Here is a 17,928-nt window from a genome sequence, read left to right on the forward strand (position 1 = left end):
CTTCACCTCCCGCCAGGCACGGACGAAAGGCGTGGAAGTCTATTGTAGCAGCTGCTACAGCGGAGACATTGGGGGGGGGGGAGGCAGGAGGCAGGAGATCTGGCCCTTCACTTGCCCTCCCAGCAAAAGGCAAAGCCGCGCAGCTCCCCAGCCGCCAAAGGAGGCTTTACCCCACCCCTCTGTCCCACTCATCGCCCGTGGTCGGCATAACCTCCTCCTGCCTATCCCCGCTTTTCTGCCGGCCACGGGCGATGGGTGGGACAGAGGGGTGGGGTTAAGCCTCCTTTGGCGGCTGGGGAGCTGCGCGGCTTTGCCTTTTGCTGGGAGGGCAAGTGAAGGGCCAGATCTCCTGCCTCCTGCCTCCCCCCCAAAATGTCTCCGCTGTAGCAGCTGCTACAATAGACTTCCACGCCTTTCGTCCGTGCCTGGCGGGAGGTGAAGAGTTCTTTGCCCAGTGCAAAGTTGACAGCAAGCAGTTCCGCAGTCGCCGAAGGAGGCTTAACCCGCCCGGTTTCAGTGGGGTTTCCCCGTTGCCCAGGGATTCCTTCGCCCGAACGGAGGTGGCTGTGGTGTGTTCAGGAATCCCTGGGCAACGGGGAAACCCCACTGAAACTGCAGAGCCGAAGGGTGGCCTTTTTGTCTGGGAGGGAAGATGACGCGCGGGCGGCACAGGGGGGGGGGAGGCAAAGCTCTGCGGCTCCAGCCACTTTCAGCCAAGCCTCCCCGGCCACGCAGCCAGGGAAGCCGAGCCGGGCGTGGCGGCGGCGGCGCTGCTGCTCCGGTCGCCCGATCGTCTCCTGCCTCCCGCGCCGATGTTCCACGCCCGGCTCGGCTTCCCTGGCTGCTTGGCGGGGGGGGGGAGGCTTGGCCGAAAGGGGCTGTACCCGCAGAGCTTTGCCTCCCACCCCTCGCCCCTGTGCTGCCGGCGCGTCATCTTCCCTCCCAGATTCCCCCGGCAAAGTGACGTGGAGGAATGGAAAGCTGAAACCGGGCGGTTTGAGTTTCCCATTCCTTCAAGTCACTTCGCCGCTGCTCTCCTGGCTAAACTGTGTGGCAGGAGACAGGCTTTGAGTTTTTGGCTGGGGGGGAGAAGTAGAACCTTCCTAACTCCCCCCCCCCACCAGCCAGAAGGAGCGGCGAAGTGACGTGGAGGAATGGAAAGCTGAAACTGGGCGGTTTGAGTTTCCCATTCCTCCAAGTCACTTTGCCGCTCCTCTCCTGGCTAAACCGGCGGCAGGAGACAGGGTTGGGGGGGGGTACTGGGAAGCCCCCCAGGCCGACTGCCACCTTTTCAAACAGCCGCGCCCTTCCCAGCTGAGTCCTGAAGCCAAGCGCCAAAGGCGAACTTCTGCGCTTGGCTTCAGGACTCAGCTGGGAAGCGGCACGGGTGTTTTAAAAGGTCTCCCCCGGCATGGGGGGCTTCCTAGCACCCCCCCAAACCCGGGTTGGGGGTTCGGGGGGTGCTAGGAAGCCCCCCATGCCGGCGGGAAGACCCAGGGAAGGTTCCTTTGGCCGCCTAGCAGCTGATCTGCCCGGCGGTAATGCAAACTCCACCATCTACGCATGCGTGCAGATGGTGGTGTTACTTCCGGGTAGAAAACTCGCGATATAGCGTTTCGCGAAACTCGAGATCGCGAAACTCGAGGGATCACTGTATTACAAGTGAGGGGAAAAGTCTGGTTTCCAATGTGAGATCAATTCAAAGCAACGTGGCTACAGAGAAGCAGCACTATCTTATTTTTCTTCACCTTCCACAAATACAGAATCACTAGCTGCTGTTCCCTACAAAATCTGAAAGGCCAGCCATTCATAGCTACGATCCAACCAAAACCAAGTAACTCATCTGAATAGAACCATCTAGCCAGCACTTATTTACTGTGCCTGATTTGTTGTGGTCTTAAGAGAATGGCTACACATTCAGTGGTAGTGAATGTTTTGCACGTGGCAGGCTAGTTTCAGTGCCTAGCAGGGACTGAAGAGTAAGAAACATGACAGATATGTAAATTAGGCTCCTCCAACCTGATCCAATCAATTTGGGTTGAAAAAACAAATGAGGCTTGCCCATCATCTTTCCAGTGTAATCCACCAGTTGCCTCTAGGCAACTCGCAGTCAACAAGAAGGGTAGCCATATTTTGTAATGCCGGTCACCAGGAAGTCATAAAAGGAAATGCTAAGTTGGATTGCTGATCAAACGTAGTTGGCACGGTTCTTGTTCTCAACTGTGTGACAGGCGGGTCATGGGGGTGGTTGGTCTCTAACTCCTTGCAGTCTTGTGCTTTTGACCTTGGGAGTCGATGGGGATCGTGGTAGCACGACCGCTTGGTGCTGAAAAGGACAGCTCCCCGCTCGACCCCACGAAGGAAGCGCCCCGGGTCAAAAGGGGGAGAAAAAAGGTGGAGCACCAGCCATCACTTCTCCCCCCCCCCCTTTTTGGGGTGGGTGTGGAGAAGCGCCTTCTTTCACGTGAAGCCTTTTTTGGCCGCCTGCCTCCCCGGCCGAGACCCTGGCACTTCGCAGCCAAGGTTGGAAAGGAAGGGGGCGCTGTGGGTTGCGTTCCGCCGCGGCGAAGCAATGACCGCACCTTCCTCTTTCCCCCTTCCAGCATAGGGAAAAGAGGGCCACCATCTTCCCCTCTCCCTCCCCCCCCCATGCGTCTTGCACCCACATTCCTTTCAAGCGGGGATTTGAAAAACGGTCGGGCAGAGGCGGCCTCGTATTTAAACCCAACGGCCCTTCGCTAATGCGAGCTCCCGAAAGGGAAACCCGCGCCTCGGCTGGCCAGGTGCGCCCGGGAAAGTCCACCTTAGGCTGCTCGGGTCCCCCTCACAAAACACTGGCTGACCTCAGCCGCGCGGCTCTCTCAGATGGTGGCGGGGATTCCCGGGCTAGTCGGGAATGACTCGTGCCGACCAGGCGTGTTCTTATTTACCACGTTTTGGGGGGGGGGGGGCAGCCGGAGTGACGTTGAAACTCTTCTTTTTAAATTTTACAACCAATTCGCTAGATTTATACCTCACAGAGGGTGAGGGGAGGGAGGGGAGGGAGGGGAACCCTCCGTTTCTGAGGGGGAAATAACGGCTCCCTCAAAGAGGGGGGGGGAACCCTCCGTTTCTGAGGAAAAATAACGGCTCTCTCAAGGGGGGGGGGACCCTTCGTTTCTTTTCAATCTCTTTCGACGTAGCGGGCGGTGAGGGGGTAGAAATACCGTTTCTTTCGTTCTGCCGGTTCACCCTTTTCAAAAATTAAAATAAAATCTGAGGTCTACTTGCACCAGGACCAAACAGCCGCTTCTGGCGGCGATTGGAAAAAAAAAGGTGGACATTCAGTTGCGCGCGCGCTCCCTCACTCTCTCTCTCTCTTCGCCTCCCCTCACAGAACCCGCCCCGGCTGTCTTGTCCCTCGCCACGTGACCCGCTCCGTCCAATGGTCGATCGGGGCGGTGGGGATCCGGCTGGAACCGGTTGGGCCGCGTCCGGCTCTATATAAAACTTTATAAACACCCGATTCAAATTAGTGGGGTCGCGAGCGACACGAGCGAGCCCGACAGACGGAATTTCCCCCCTTTTTTCTCCCCCTTCCTTGTTTTTTTTTTTAAATTTTCCGTCCTTCCCTTTCCGCGCGGCTTTTCCCGCCCGAGTTTTCTCCTTCCTCTTTAGAGACCTTGCCTTTTCTCGTTTCAATCCGAGCCGCCTTCCTCGCTCGCTCTCCCTCCCTCACACGCGCCGCTGACATGCCCAAGAGAAAGGTACGTGGCTGCGGCGAGGGGAAAAAAAACGAAATGACAACTTAAAGGCCCGGGGGCGAGAGGGGGGGGAATAATTGCTGTAACTCGAAGGGAGGGATGCTTATGCGGGGGTGAGCTTTCAGAGCGGACGCCATTTTCTTTCTCTTCTTCTCCGCTCCCTCCCCGCGCTCAATTGCTACCTCGCTCCCTTTCCCTACCCCCCCCCTCAGCTTCGGGCGATTAACGGTCGCGAGGCGAGGTGGGGGGAGGAAAGCGCGTGCGCGCGCGCGCCAGACAGCTCAACGGTCGTCTTCGGGACTTTTAAAAAAAAAGTGGGGATGGAGGAGGGGGCGGAGCTTAGGGAGAGCGACCGTTAACCGCCGCGCATTTTTTGATGGCCCTGTGAAGGGAAAAAGGCGCCGGCGAAGTGGGAGACGAAGGGGCGCGGGGGGGGGGGGGCGCTTTGACTTCGCGAGCCACTATACACAGGGCGGAAAGCTCAGCGCGCGGGGCGGGGTAGTTGGGGGGGGGAAGGGTGACGAGAGCGCGAGATGGGCCACCGCGCGCGCGTGCGCGCAGAAGAAGCGCGAGGGAACGCTTTTTAATTATTGGCTGCCCGCGCGCTTCGCCCTCGCCCGCCAATCGGGAAGGGGCACGCGCCGACTTAAGGCGCGGAGGGGAGGGGGGGAGTTAGTCGAGCGGAGGAGGGAAAAGAAAACGGGGCGATCGGTTCGCCCTTCTTTTTTTTTCTTTTGGCGGGAGGGCCGTTGACCGGAAGGAGACCCACATGCACCGTCCGTTGAAGCCGGTGGCGGGGGGAAGCAGGAGAGCCCCTCGTTTCCCCTCCTTCGCCCGCTTAAATAATGAGGTGGTTTTTTTCTCTCTCAACCCTCCCCCTCACACGTACAATTCAAAAAGGGCGGGAAAACCATGAGAGGGACACACCCGTTCCAAACTCCTCTTGAAAAGGCCTTGGAAATTGGCAAGGTCGCCTGACAAACGATGCCTCTTTTTTTTTGCCAAGTGCGGTCTGGGTTAAATCTTGCCCCTCGACACCTGTTGTTCGGAAGACCGCCTTTGCTGCTTCAAAAAAAAAAACCACGAAGCTTGTGGGCTGCAGCCGTTTAGTTTGCAGAGCGAATAGCATCGCCGCCCAGGAGTTGACTGTTGCAGCATGCTCCTGTTTTGACTTGGCTTGCCTCACAGTTCGCATCTTTTCTTCTGCAAAGAGGCATTCGGGGAGGTTTCATTGCCCTAGCTACATTTTGGGGAAGAAGCAGCCTGAGTTGAGAAAGTGGGTGTGTGGTTTTGGATTTAGAAATGCTGCTAACACAAAGAAAGGCTGTGCAGTTCAGTGGGAGGGTTAGTTTTCTGGAGTCTTAGCAGTTGCAGGGACTCGAGGAAATGTTCCCTTCTGTGAGATCAGAATTCCTGAAATAAATAACATTTGGTATCGCATGGATTTGGTTGAGGTCATGGTATTTTGAAATAAAAGCGCTCATTATATTGCCCAGAGCTGCTGTGCTGGGGAATAAAGAATAATGAAACTGAGCAAGAGACATCTGTCAGTGGTGTTATCACACAACTCACAATGTTGTGTAATGTACAGAAATGCAAAGTTGTGCTTCTTAGTATATGAAAGCAATATATTTTTATTTTATTGGAATAATTCTAAATATGAGAAATTATTGGATTCTGGAACAAAGTTGGTCCTTCAGAAACTTCACTTCAAATAGAATTTGGGTCAACAGTCAAGGTCTGAGAACATCAAAGACCCCACATTTCAAACCAGAGCTACAAGTGTTCTCTTTCAAAATTTGGATGTTTTAGGCAAAAATTTAATACCAAAAGAGATAGCTACCGACCTGGTTGTGGATTTTTAAAAAAAAAAAAAATAGCTGCTTTTGTTTCTTAAAGTGAGCTGATTCCACTCTATATTATTAGAAAAAGCTCCGATTTCCAACAGACAAATACAGTAAAATCAGGTTATTAATTTAGAAATTTTTGAATTTGATATGTAGGAAAAATAGACAATTCAAGTGGTTGTGAGGTTGTATGTAAATGTAAAGTATATGAATTAGTCAAGAAATTAGTATGTAAATTTAGCTATTCATCTATTTGCTTTATGCATTTATATTTAAATACAAAATAAATGTTAGTTTTCTTGTAATCATGTCCAAAATTTCTTGTAGGCTGAAGGGGATACCAAGGGTGATAAGGCCAAAGCAAAGGATGAGGTAAGGTTATTGGTTTAGTTTTGTCATTTATTTTTTATTTAATGCTAAGTTTTTTCATTAGTTAGTATTCAGCTTAATAGCCATTCATTTAATGAGCATTCATTGCAATGGCATTGGAGAAAGGGCTTTACAACTCTTCCTCACACTTACAACTGATCCAGCATCTCTAGTCACTTGATTAAAATTTTAGTTCTTGGCAACTGGCATGAATTTACAACAAATTGCAGCATCCTCAGTTCATGTGATCACTATTTAAACTTTTTCAGCTGGCTTCCTGCAAAGCAGGATCAATCAGGAAAGCGGATTATTTTAGCAATCACATGATAAATGAATTGTGGTCCCAAAAAAGGTTGTAAAATTTGGAAGTCGCTTAACAGAAATTACTGTCTCAGTTGTAAACTGGTGAGGGTTATCTTATTATATTTTTGTAGGATCAGTTGTAAGGCTAGGACTACCTGTGTTATACTTTTTAATATTCTAATAGAGATTACAAAGGAACCATGCTCATTCTAACAAGATTAACTTTTTTATTCTTGTTTTTAAATAGCCACAGCGGAGATCAGCAAGGTTATCTGCTGTAAGTACGTTTTATGCTTTTGAGAGATGATTTAATAAAAGTAAAAAACACCTAAAGAACTCTTAATAACATGTATTTGTGTCACATCAAGTGCACAAATATTTCCAAAATATCAATTGTACTTTTATTTTTAGAAACCTGCTGCTCCAAAGCCAGAACCCAAACCTAAAAAGGCAGCTCCAAAGGTAAGTGTAACGCTGAATGCCATTTGAATTGAAAATATTTTGCTTTCATAAAGTGAATTCATATATTAACTCTTAGCTAACTTACTCTTTTTTCCCAATGATCAGAAAGCTGAAAAGGTACCCAAGGGAAAGAAGGGGAAAGCTGATGCAGGCAAGGATGGAAACAACCCTGCAGAAAATGGAGATGCCAAAACAGACCAGGTATATAATTAATTATTAACACTTGAAGTTACTTAGTGTTTAGAAATCAAACCAATATTTGATAATAACCTTTTAAGTTTATTATGTTTTAAGTAATCACATCTCCAACAAATCCTGAATCTTTCCTTAATGGGTCCAGTTTAAAAATATTTTAATTAATTGTAATTTAAAACAAATATGACAGAGATACCAAAATGTTTTTTCCTTGACTTTCATGTTCAAAACTTTTAGTTCCACGTTCGTCTATTTTAACTTAGCTTGTCATGTTTATAAAACTTTACTTTAGGCTAATCTTGCAAATAATGTATCTTCTACTGGGAAATGTAGAACAGTTAAAACTTAGCTGTATTTACAAATCAAAAGTAATTTTTTATTTAGTGAAAAAGCACATTATTACAAAATGCAGGTATGAATAGAGAGCACTATTAGTTCAGTAAATGTAAATAAAATAAAACAATTGCAAGAGAATTTAGTATAGTTCTGGAGATTTTTGAAATAGTTTAAATATGATAAAGTTATTTGCTTTATTGCTTATTTATCTTTTCCACCGAGTGCTTATTTGCAATAACTGCATCTTACATGCAAACACTAGCCCTTTGAACTGCACAAAGTAAAATGCTCTCTGATGAACTACATTTCTTTTTCAGGCACAGAAAGCTGAAGGTGCTGGGGATGCCAAGTGAACTGTGTGAATTTTTGATAACTGTGTACTTCTGGTGACTGTACAGTTTGAAATACTATTTTTTATCAAGTTTTATAACAATGCAGAATTTTGTTTTACTTTTTTTTTAAAGCTATGTTGTTAGCACCACAGAACGCTTTGTTGTTGTGTTTAGAGGGAGGAGAGGGGACAAGTGTCATTGACTCTGTTACTTAGAATCTGGGCTTTTAAAAGTCCCCCTTCAATTTTGCCACAGGGAATCTTTATGGGCACAAAGAGAGAATTTCCTGATGCTGTCAATCTGTATTGGTTTTTGAAATGCTTCAGACAACACTGAAATTCCTAAAATGCCTGTTTTGAGAAATGATATTAAAACTACTTCATAATTATTTCAGTGTCCCTTGCATTTATTACTTCTCTGAGTATCATGTGGCATTTGATACTTGCTATCATAGAACCAAATGCATTCTTACAGTATCAGGCAATCCAGATTTCTGGTGTCAAATACCGAGGGAAGAAGGATGGCTCCTGAGCCACATTCCCTTCTTTATTGTGAATCTTCAGATTAAAAATTCTGCAGTTTTTGGTTTTTTCCCTTAAAGTCAGGGTAGGTTTGTGAAAAGTTGTTAAACAACATACTAAATGTGAAAGTGTCCACCCTCACTCTAAACTATCCCTGTTCCAATTGGATTTTATATAGTAACTTTACATTTTGGTAGTGCAAAAGAAAAGGGGAGTTGGAACTTGTTGTAAAACATTGCGAATTGTAGCCCATGTCCTGCCTGAATACCATTGATTGATCGTTTTAAGAAATGTACCTTTAATAAAGCTGGATATTGTTTGGCTTTGACTGTTTTTTTTTCCTCTTCTATTGTCCTGCTGCCCTATTTTTCATGTTTATGTGTTACAGCTTAAGTGTACATTACATAGACTGTTATTTTACAGATGCACAAAAAATTTTAAAGTTCCAGAACATAGTTCCATAGACAAACTGATATTTAATGCTGTTATCTTTCATTTTACATACATAAGTAGTAATAGTTCAAATGATCCTTAAGTATATATTAATAGTGAGAGGGATCTTAAATTTATGGAAAAATAGGGAATTGACAGTTAACTCTCTTTAATACAATATTGAAGTGCAAGAGTTGTATCATAGTTTTAGTAATTTAGTTTTGCTAATTTGTATTGCTACAAAACATTTGTCCAAAACTTACTAGACAATACATTTTCAGAAACCCTTATAGTCCTTGACCTACGACAATTGAGCCCAAACTTTCCACTGCTAAGGAAGGCAGTTAAATGAGTTTTTCCCACTTCATGACCTGCAATCATCAAACCTACATGCCAGTTGCTAAGCCTCCAAATTGATCAATAGTGAAAATCATAAATCACTTTCAGTTTTGATGCAAGTTTGAATAGTCACTAAACAAATACTTGTAAGTCAAGGGCTACTTGTAATGGTAGTCTATTGCCTCTTCTGATCTGGCCTTGTTTTAACTGCCAGTCTATAGTTTCCCAGATATTCTGTTCTGAACCCAGCATCGTGGATCTTAATCATGAGCTAAACATTCCATGCTTTGTAAATCTGAGACTTCTGAATTTTCCTTTCATTCAGAGTAGCTGTTTTAATAATGCTTCCATCCATTAAAATTATGTATAGTTAACAGCCTTTTCTACTTTCCAAGTGTGTTTACATAACTGGATTTTGTGATAGTGCGGGTTCTTTAAAATAGTTACTGTTAAAGTGATTTAATAAGTTTACTGTGCTTGTTCCTAGTGGATTGCTGTTACTCAAAACATTCTCTTTTCATACTGTTGCTGCTGCTAATCTTGCATCAGGTTGAATCATAATTGATTAATTACCAATAGTGCTATATTAGTCGACAATAAGGTGTATATCATTGCTCAGCTGTCTCCACCCAGCACAATTGTGAGCCTATAAATTTATTCATTCACTTATTTTCTAAGTGGATTATTAGAAAATACTTATCCATTAAGTAATCCAATTTTATCTGGTGTTCATAGCATTATTTTCTATAGCAAAATCAAGATGTGCACAAAACTATAGGTGTTATTTTTTAATCTCGCAACAGATATTGGAATTCGGACCTTTTTATCTTAGTCGTGCTAAATAATAAACTGCAGTTGAATCTTGCCTGATTTTCATATGCATCAACAAAATGTATTTCAGTCCACTGTCATAGCAACTATCTTGACTCTTTTAGCCATACCTTGTAGATATCCTTGGATTGCTGCATTTAGTTTGGTAATCTTAGTTGAACTTTTGAGGGACCAAAATTTTCAAGAAAGTGCTGCATTTTCCATATAGCTGAAATAACTATTTTCCTAATCTCACCCTGATTTTCTTAGTATCTTGCTCCCTATCATCACACTTAAATCCAAGTACAATACACCACCCTTATCCCAATCTTCCAGCACAGCTACTGCTGCCAGGCTTGAATTCAGGTTCAGCATGCCTAAATGATCCTCTTCCATCATCCTAGTCTTATCCACCTAGGCCTTAAATTTTCCCCTGCTATCTTCCAGTTTGGAGTGTTTGTGTTCAGAGGACTCATACCCACTTCACACATAATTTTGGTTTTGGGATAGACCGCCCAGCATTCCCTATTTCATGTATGGAATGTTAGCACATTCCTTGGGAAAATATACAATTGTAAAATGAAGTAAAGTTTATTTCTGTTACTTTCTTTAGATTTTTGTATGTGAAATGGAACTTCTAACTGGAAATTTCTGTACAAATCAAAGTAAACACACTTTGTATCATACTTTATTAAATGTTACAATGCTACATATATTGGGGATCATTTTTTTCCAAAATTGTTTTTTGTATTGCTTTGTTGACAAAACTTGCTGCTTATCAGAACTTTTTAAAGTGAAATGAGGAAGCAATTATACGGTAACAACAGCCTGAATAAAATGCCACTAATTGGTCCAACACAAATTAAGTATTTGTGTTAAATTCAGTATTGGATTCAAATTGCAGCTCTCTGGGGACTATAATCTGTATGCTTCTAACATAATTGCAGTTACTTAAAATATATCTGGAATAGCAAGAGGGCCTTAAGTTACAGGGTTCCCAAACTTGGCAAATTTAAGACTTGTGGACTTCAATTCCCAGAATTCTGGATCTTGAAGTCTTAAAGTTACCAAGTTTGAAGACCTCAGCTGTTAAATATGCAGTAGAAAAATGGAGGAAGGATCAAGTAAAAAAGTCCTTTAGCAATTTTAACTGCAGAAACAACAGCACAAAACTGGGTTTCGAGACATCTTTAATTTTCCAGATTTCATTTTTGCCAAAATTATTTAGTAACAGGTTACCACATAACATGGAGAAATTGAGGGAATAGCATAAGACAGATCAGGTATATTTTAGACTCGAGATTATTTAAAATGTTCTCTGCACAATCATTTCATGTTTTAAATTTAGAAAGCATATTGCCTATTCTGCACTATCTTAGCTGATCAATCTTGGCTTAGGTTAGGGTTGGAGTCCACTTCATATTATCCATGATCTGTTCCTCCACCCTATGGACTACCACTTGCTTTTTGCAAAACCTTTTGGGACACGCTTTGCATGTGAATATTATGCTAAACAAAACTGCCTGTTTTCTTGACACGCATTCAAAGGAGACAAATTCCATTCTAGAACAATGGGGTTTTTTTAATCAATATGTTCTATTTCCATATTAAATTAACTGATTTAACTTTTAAGTACAAAAGTGAAAATGAGCCACATTTATAAACCATTTTAGCTTCTGTTATAATTAGTAAACCCAACTTTCTGCTTGCTACAATTAATATAAAGAGCAGAATAAAATATTCCTTCTGAAAAAAGCTACTAAAACCAACAGTACGAAAAACGGACCAGAATATCTCCGGGACCGCCTTCTGCCGCACGAATCCCAGCGACCGATTAAGTCCCACAGAGTTGGCCTTCTCCGGGTCCCGTCGACTAAACAATGTCATCTGGCGAGTCCCAGGGGAAGAGCCTTCTCTGTGGCAGCCCCGACCCTCTGGAACCAGCTCCCCCTGAGATTAGAATTGCCCCCACCCTCCTTGCCTTTTGTAAACTCCTTAAAACCCAATTAGGGAAAGAAACTAATAGACGGTTTACAACTTTGCAATTTTAAGACAGATGGATTTCAAATCCCAGAATTCTGCCTAGTAAATTTTGATTTCGTCTCCCACCAGCAGATGTGGACTCTGCATTTCCATTAAAACTTCATTTTTAGAAACAGATTTTAATTTCTGTTGCCTAGTCACCCCGTCTGAACAGAAGCTCTTGCAGTTTTGTGTAGAATAGTGGCCTCTGTCATTCCAAATAATATCAGGATTTGCAGGGTTGAACAAAACTACCCCAGCTCAGGAACCACTTTTGAAACGATTAGAGCTTTATTAAAGTTTATTACAAGGCAACATACAAATAGAAACAAAAGGCAGGAAAGTTAAAGAGGGAAGACAGAAGATAAGGGGAAAAGAAAAAAGGCTATGATTTCCTAATTTGTTTTCACTAAACCCAAGAAAAGGTACACTCTCAACCTTTAGAATAGAATAGAATTTTATTGGCCAAGTGTGATTGGACACACAAGGAATTTGTCTTTGGTGCAGATGCTCTCAGTGTACATAAAAGAAAAATTCATCCTTTTTTTGCTTTATATTTCTAATTATTTCATCCCATCTCTCTAACAACTGCCTTTGAAAGTTATTTTTCACCAAGACTTGCCACACCATGGATTGGCAGGAGGGAGTTGAATGGATGGTGATTTCAGGGATCAGTTGGATACTTTAAGTCAGTGTTTCCCAACCTTTTTTGAGCCGCGGCACATTATTCATATTTTCAAAATCCTGGGGAACATTGAAAGGGAGGGGCGGGGGGGCGGGCTAAAGAAAAGTTTGGACAAAAAAACCCTCTCTCTTCCTCCCTTTCGCTCTATTTCTCCCTCTTTCTCTCTTTTCCTTCCTTCCCTTCTTTCTCTCTCTCCATCCCTCTTTCTTTCTTTCTCTCTTTTTTGCTCTCTTTCTCTCTCCCTCCTTCCCTTCCTCTATGTCTTTCTCTCTCTCTCTCTGTCTCTCTTGCTATCTCTTTCTTGCTTTTTTCTCTCTCTTGCTCTCTCTCTCTTTCACTGTCTTGCTATATGTCTCTTTCTCTTTGCCTCTCTCGCTATCTCTCTCTCTTTCTCTCTGTCTCTCTTGCTATGTCTCTCTTTTTTTTTCTTTCTCTCTCTCTCTGCCTCTTGCTAAGTGTCTCTTTTTCTCTTGCTATGTCTCTCTTTTTCTCTCTCTCTGCCTCTCTTGCTATGTCCCTCTTTCTCTCTCTCTCTATCTCTCTTTCTCTGCCTCTCTTGCTGTCTCTTTCTTGCTCTGTCTCTCTTTCTCTGCCTCTCTTGCTATGTCTCTCTTTCTCTCTCTCTCTGCCTCTCTTATATGTCTTTCTTTCTCTCTCTCTCTCAGCTGACTGCAAGCGGGAGCCCTGACAGCGGCAGCTGGACGTGCTGCTGGACACCGTATATGCCAGGCCCGCAGCGCCAGCATGTACGACGTCCAGCAGCACGTCCAACCGCCACCGTCAGGGCTCCCGCTTGCAGTCAGCTGAGAGAGAGCGAGAGAGCGCTCCCTCTCGCCGCCGCCTGGAGCTCCCTCTCGCCGCCGCCATCTCCCCGCGACTGCCTGCGGCCGCTGCAGCCACCCCCCCCGCTCCTACCGCCAGTGCCCTCCCGCCGGGCCACAAAGGACACTTGCCACCGACGCCAGGGAAGCTCCAGCTGGGCGGGGCGCTGCCGGTACTTCCGTCCTGGGGCTCCCGCTCGCAGCTGTCCCCCGGCTCCTGCTCGATGCCGCGGTTTTCGGCGCTCTCCTGCTGGGCCCCAAATAAGGAAAGCGGGAAAAAGGCGCGAAGAATGGAGCTCTCCTTCTTCTTGCCTTCCTTCTTTGGGGCCCAGCAGGAGAGCGACGAAAACCGCGGCATCGAGCAGGAGCCGGGGGACAGCTGTGAGTGGGAGCTCCAGGTCGGCACCGGCGGCGCCCCGCCCAGCTGGAGCTTCGCGGCACACCTAGCGGCACACCAGTTGGGAAACGCTGCTTTAAGTGACTTTAAGTCAATCACGTTTGCAATGCAAAGTAACAACTTAATTGACCACAATACAACATACAGCAAGTATACAAATCCACATCACTTACCTAGATGACAGCTGAGAAAGCTTTGGAAAATGTGGAGGTTTAATACATACATGCACACACATTGGATGTTGACTGGAGTGATGCAATTTTTTTAATCCTTTGTTTGGTATTCTGAAAACCACTTAGAGTCTATGGGAATTAGCAGAACACATCAATCAACCAAGAAATTAAATGTAGCAGCATAGAAATCTGAGTAAGAAATTAAGTAAATATTATATTTATTGGGTATTTTTAATAAAAAAATAGAAAAAGAAGTAAGATACCTAGTTATACATATACTAACAGCTGCCAGAAACTCTCCGAGTTTGCGGAGAGGGGCGGCATATAAATCCAATAAATCTAATCTATAAATCTATATGCCCAAACAGTGGAAAACAGATAAAATACCGGAAGAAAACATAATAATTAAAAAAATACTAGACTGTGCGGAGATGGACAGGCTATCCAAAAGATTAGAGGGAAAAGAAGAATCAGATTACTATAAAACATGGGCAAAATTTTATGATTGGCTAAAAGAAATAAATAAATAAAAATTTATGCAAAGCAACACGTCAAATAAAAGAATTCAAAAATTAATATTATGTAAAAGAAGTGTAATTCTCTGATCAAATATCCAAAAAAAAAAAGGTGGGGAAACTTTCGTTTCCCAAATGTTGTATATATATGTTTTTATGTATGGTTTTTTTCCTTTGTCTTGTATGTCACAAGACAAAAAAATTGTAAAATTGTAAAAAAAAAAATGAAAAAAAAGAAACAAAATATACATTTTATATATTTTTTATTTTTATTTTTTTTAAAATTTTATTAATAGAGTTGAAAGGGACCGTTAGGTCATCGAGTCCAACCCCCTGCCTGAGCAGGAAACCCTACAGCACCCCAGCCAAATGGAAGTCCAATCTCCTCTTGAAGGTGTCCAGAGTTGGGGAGTTCACCACCTCCCCTGGCAGGCAGTTCCATTGGTTGATCGCTGTGACCGTCAGGAAGTTCTTCCTTATTTCCAGGTTGAATCTCTCCTTGGTCAGCTTCCAACCATTGTTCCTCGTCCGGCCCTCTGGTGCCCTGGGGAATAAAGAGACCCCCTCCTCACCGTGGCAACCCCTCAAGTATCTGTAAACTGCTATCATGTCCCCTCTAGACCTTCTTTTTCTAGGCTGTCCATGCCCAGTTCTCTCAATCTCTCTTCGTAAGTCTTGGTTTCGAGTCCCCTAATCATTTTGGTTGCTCTTTTTTGCACCTTCTCCAGAGTTTCGATGTCTTTTTTGTAGCGAGGTGACCAAAATTGGATGCAGTACTCCAGGTGGGGTCTGACCAGGGCATAGTAGAGTGGTATTAGTACTTCCCTGGTCTTGGAGCGTATTCCTCTGTTGATGCAGCTTAGGATTGAGTTGGCTTTTTTGGCGGCTGCTGCACATTGCTGACTCATGTTTAGTTGATTGTCCACCAAGACTCCAAGATCTCTTTCGCAGTCACTACTGCTGAGTGGGGTATCTCCCAGGCTGTATGTATGTCTAGGGTTCTTTTTGCCGAGGTGGAGGACTCTGCATTTGTCGGTGTTGAACCTCATTTTGTTGGTATGGGCCCACTGTGATAGTCTGTCTAGGTCTTCTTGTACTCTGAGCCTGTCCTCAAGGGTGTTGGCTACCCCCGCCAGCTTGGTGTCATCTGCAAATTTTATTAGTTCCCCTTTTATTCCCTCGTCCAGGTCGTTGATGAAGATGTTAAAGAGTACAGCTTCATCAACGACCTGGACGAGGGAATAAAAGGGGAACTAATAAAATAAAACTATTATGTGATGTGTGAGAAAACAACAATCAAACAATAAAATATATGAGAAAAAAAAAAGAAATTAAGTAAATATGTAACTTCATGGTTTCACCATTTTTCTACCACCAAACCTAAGAAAGACTTTTACAGAATGTGTCAGCTGATTTAATTATTTCCTTGAATACGACCTCAACCATGATAACCTAGCTTGAACAATTTAAAATCAATCTTTCATTCAACCTGTTTCAGGATTGGGAAGAAATTGGAGCAGGGAGGGCTTGGAATTCCAGAGGTAAGATAGATTTTAAAAGTAGATATCCATAAATAAATTTGAGATATGGGGTTATTTTAAAAAATAATTTTTATTGAACATTTTCTAAAAAATATTTTTGACAATCTACTTTCTGCATTTAATAACAATTAATTATACACATATTTCCATAGTTATGTATATTTCTATCATACTAAACAATATTACCGTCATTTCTTATATGCTGATTCCAGTTCTCCAATTTCATTTGCACCTTTCTAACTTCTATACCTTCTTTGAGTAATCTTTCTTAACCTTTACACCTGTCATCTGGCCATTTATATCAATCATCTGCACCTCTATAACTGTCTGGTTTGGTGCTGCAACCCAACAGGACCGACACAGACTTCAGAGGAGAATCAGAACTGCAGAAAAAGCAATTGCTGCCAACCTGCCTTCCATTGAGGACCTGTATACTGAACGAGTCAAAAAGAGGGCGGGGAAAATATTTACTGACCCCTCACATCCTGGACACAAATTGTTTCAACTCCTACCCTCAAAACGTCGCTACAGAGCACTGCACACCAAGACAACTAGACACAAGAACAGTTTTTTCCCGAACGCCATCCCTCTACTAAACAAATAATTTCCTCAACACTGTCAGACTTTCTACTAAATCTGCACTTCTATTCTACTAGTTTTTCTCATCATTCCTTTCACCCATTTCCTCCCATGTTGACTGTATGACTGTAACTTGTTGCTTATATCCTAAGATTTTTATTAATATTGCTTCTTCATTGCTTATTTGATCCCTATGACAATCATTGTGTCGTACCCCATGATTCTTGACAAATGTATATTTTATTTTATGTACGCTGAGAGAATATGCACCAAGACAAATTCCTTGTGTGTCCAATCACACTTGGCCAATAAAAATTCTATTCTATTCTATTCTATTCTATTCATTCCATCAGTTATGGGTTTTTGATAAACTTTTTCCATAGTTTAAAGCAAGTCCATGCTGTTTCCCAACACACGGTGGCGCCATCAAACAATGAAACACCTACTGTGGTTGAAACCTTTAAATAATATACTGTACATCACTTTTACATGCCCTCATCATCTCGAGGTTCAACTACTGCGACACTCTCTACATGGGGCTACCTCTGAAGATTGTTCGGAAACTTCAGATTGTGCAAAATGCGGCCGTGTGAGCAATCATGGGCCTCCCCAGATGTCGGTTTAATATGTCATGATGGTTTAAAATGGGTGTTCCACCTTGACAACTTGAAGGCCTGTAGTAGACTTCAACTCCCAGAATTCCTTAGCCAGCCATGCTAAAAAGGAAATTCTGGTAGTTGAAGTCCACAACTTCAACTGCAGAAAAAACAATGGCTGCCAACCTGCCTTCCATTGTGGACCTGTATCCTGCACAAGTCAAAAAGAGGGCTGTGAATATATTTATTGATCCCTCGCATCCTGGACATAAACTATTTCAACTCCTACCCTCAAAATGTCACTACAGACCACTGCACACCAAGATAACTAGACACAAGGACAGTTTTCCCCCGAACGCCATCACTCTGCTAAACAAATAATTCGCTCAACACTGTCAAACTATTTGCTAAGTCTGCACTACTATTACTACCAGTTTTTCTCATCATTCCAATCACCCATTTCCTCCCACTTATGACTGTATGACTGTAACCTGTTGCTTGTATCCTTAAGATTTTTATTAATAATTTCCTCATTGCTTATTTGACCCCTACAACAATCATTAAGTGTTGTACCTCATGATTCTTGACAAATGTATCTTTGTTTTTATGTACACTGAGAGCATATGCACCAAAGACAAATTCCTTGTGTGTCCAATCACACTTGGCCAATAAAAGAATTTTGAATTCACAAATCTTAAAAGTTGTCAAGGTAGAACACTCCTGCTTTAAAATATTGCTACCAAGTAAGCTGCCAATGGTAACCTAGTAATAAGTGCCAAGAAGGAAAGACTCCAGAATGCTAATGTGCATTAGTGATGCTTTGTGGAGATAGGTTATACAGTACAGTACAGTAATGTGCTTTCATTGCTTTTGACTTGGTGCGTTGTTTGAATCATGTCAGCAGGGGGCA

The 17,928-nt window shown here is 43.4% G+C and overlaps 1 protein-coding gene across 2 annotated transcripts; it reads left to right on the plus strand.

Annotated features, from left to right (window-relative positions):
* Positions 1-2,941: 2,941 nt before the first annotated feature.
* HMGN2 (high mobility group nucleosomal binding domain 2) lies at positions 2,942-8,431 on the plus strand. 2 transcript variants are annotated; one of them, XM_070764189.1, is made up of 6 exons: positions 2,942-3,746; positions 5,918-5,962; positions 6,510-6,539; positions 6,674-6,724; positions 6,830-6,925; positions 7,573-8,431. In XM_070764189.1, exons 1-6 carry the CDS (start codon positions 3,732-3,734, stop codon positions 7,606-7,608), a joined length of 273 nt encoding a protein of 90 aa, XP_070620290.1. In that variant the 5' UTR covers positions 2,942-3,731; the 3' UTR covers positions 7,609-8,431. The 2 variants fall into 2 exon arrangements, with proteins under 2 accessions (XP_070620290.1, XP_070620289.1); XM_070764188.1 differs by lacking the exon at positions 2,942-3,746 and adding an exon at positions 4,130-4,593.
* The last annotated feature ends 9,497 nt before the right edge of the window (positions 8,432-17,928 follow it).

This window comes from Erythrolamprus reginae, chromosome 11 (assembly GCF_031021105.1).
Source record: "Erythrolamprus reginae isolate rEryReg1 chromosome 11, rEryReg1.hap1, whole genome shotgun sequence".
Lineage (NCBI taxonomy): Eukaryota > Metazoa > Chordata > Lepidosauria > Squamata > Dipsadidae > Erythrolamprus > Erythrolamprus reginae.

What these genes read in the sequence shown, in the direction of transcription:
- HMGN2 (XM_070764188.1), top strand. Translation starts at nt 4,513, where the DNA reads ATGCACCGTCCGTTGAAGCCGGTGGCGGGGGGAAGCAGGAGAGCCCCT. An exon ending in GATCAGCAAGGTTATCTGCT is followed by an intron (nt 6,540 to 6,673) that starts GTAAGTACGTTT and finishes TTTTATTTTTAG; the next exon opens with AAACCTGCTGCTCCAAAGCC. An exon ending in GAGATGCCAAAACAGACCAG is followed by an intron (nt 6,926 to 7,572) that starts GTATATAATTAA and finishes TTTCTTTTTCAG; the next exon opens with GCACAGAAAGCTGAAGGTGC.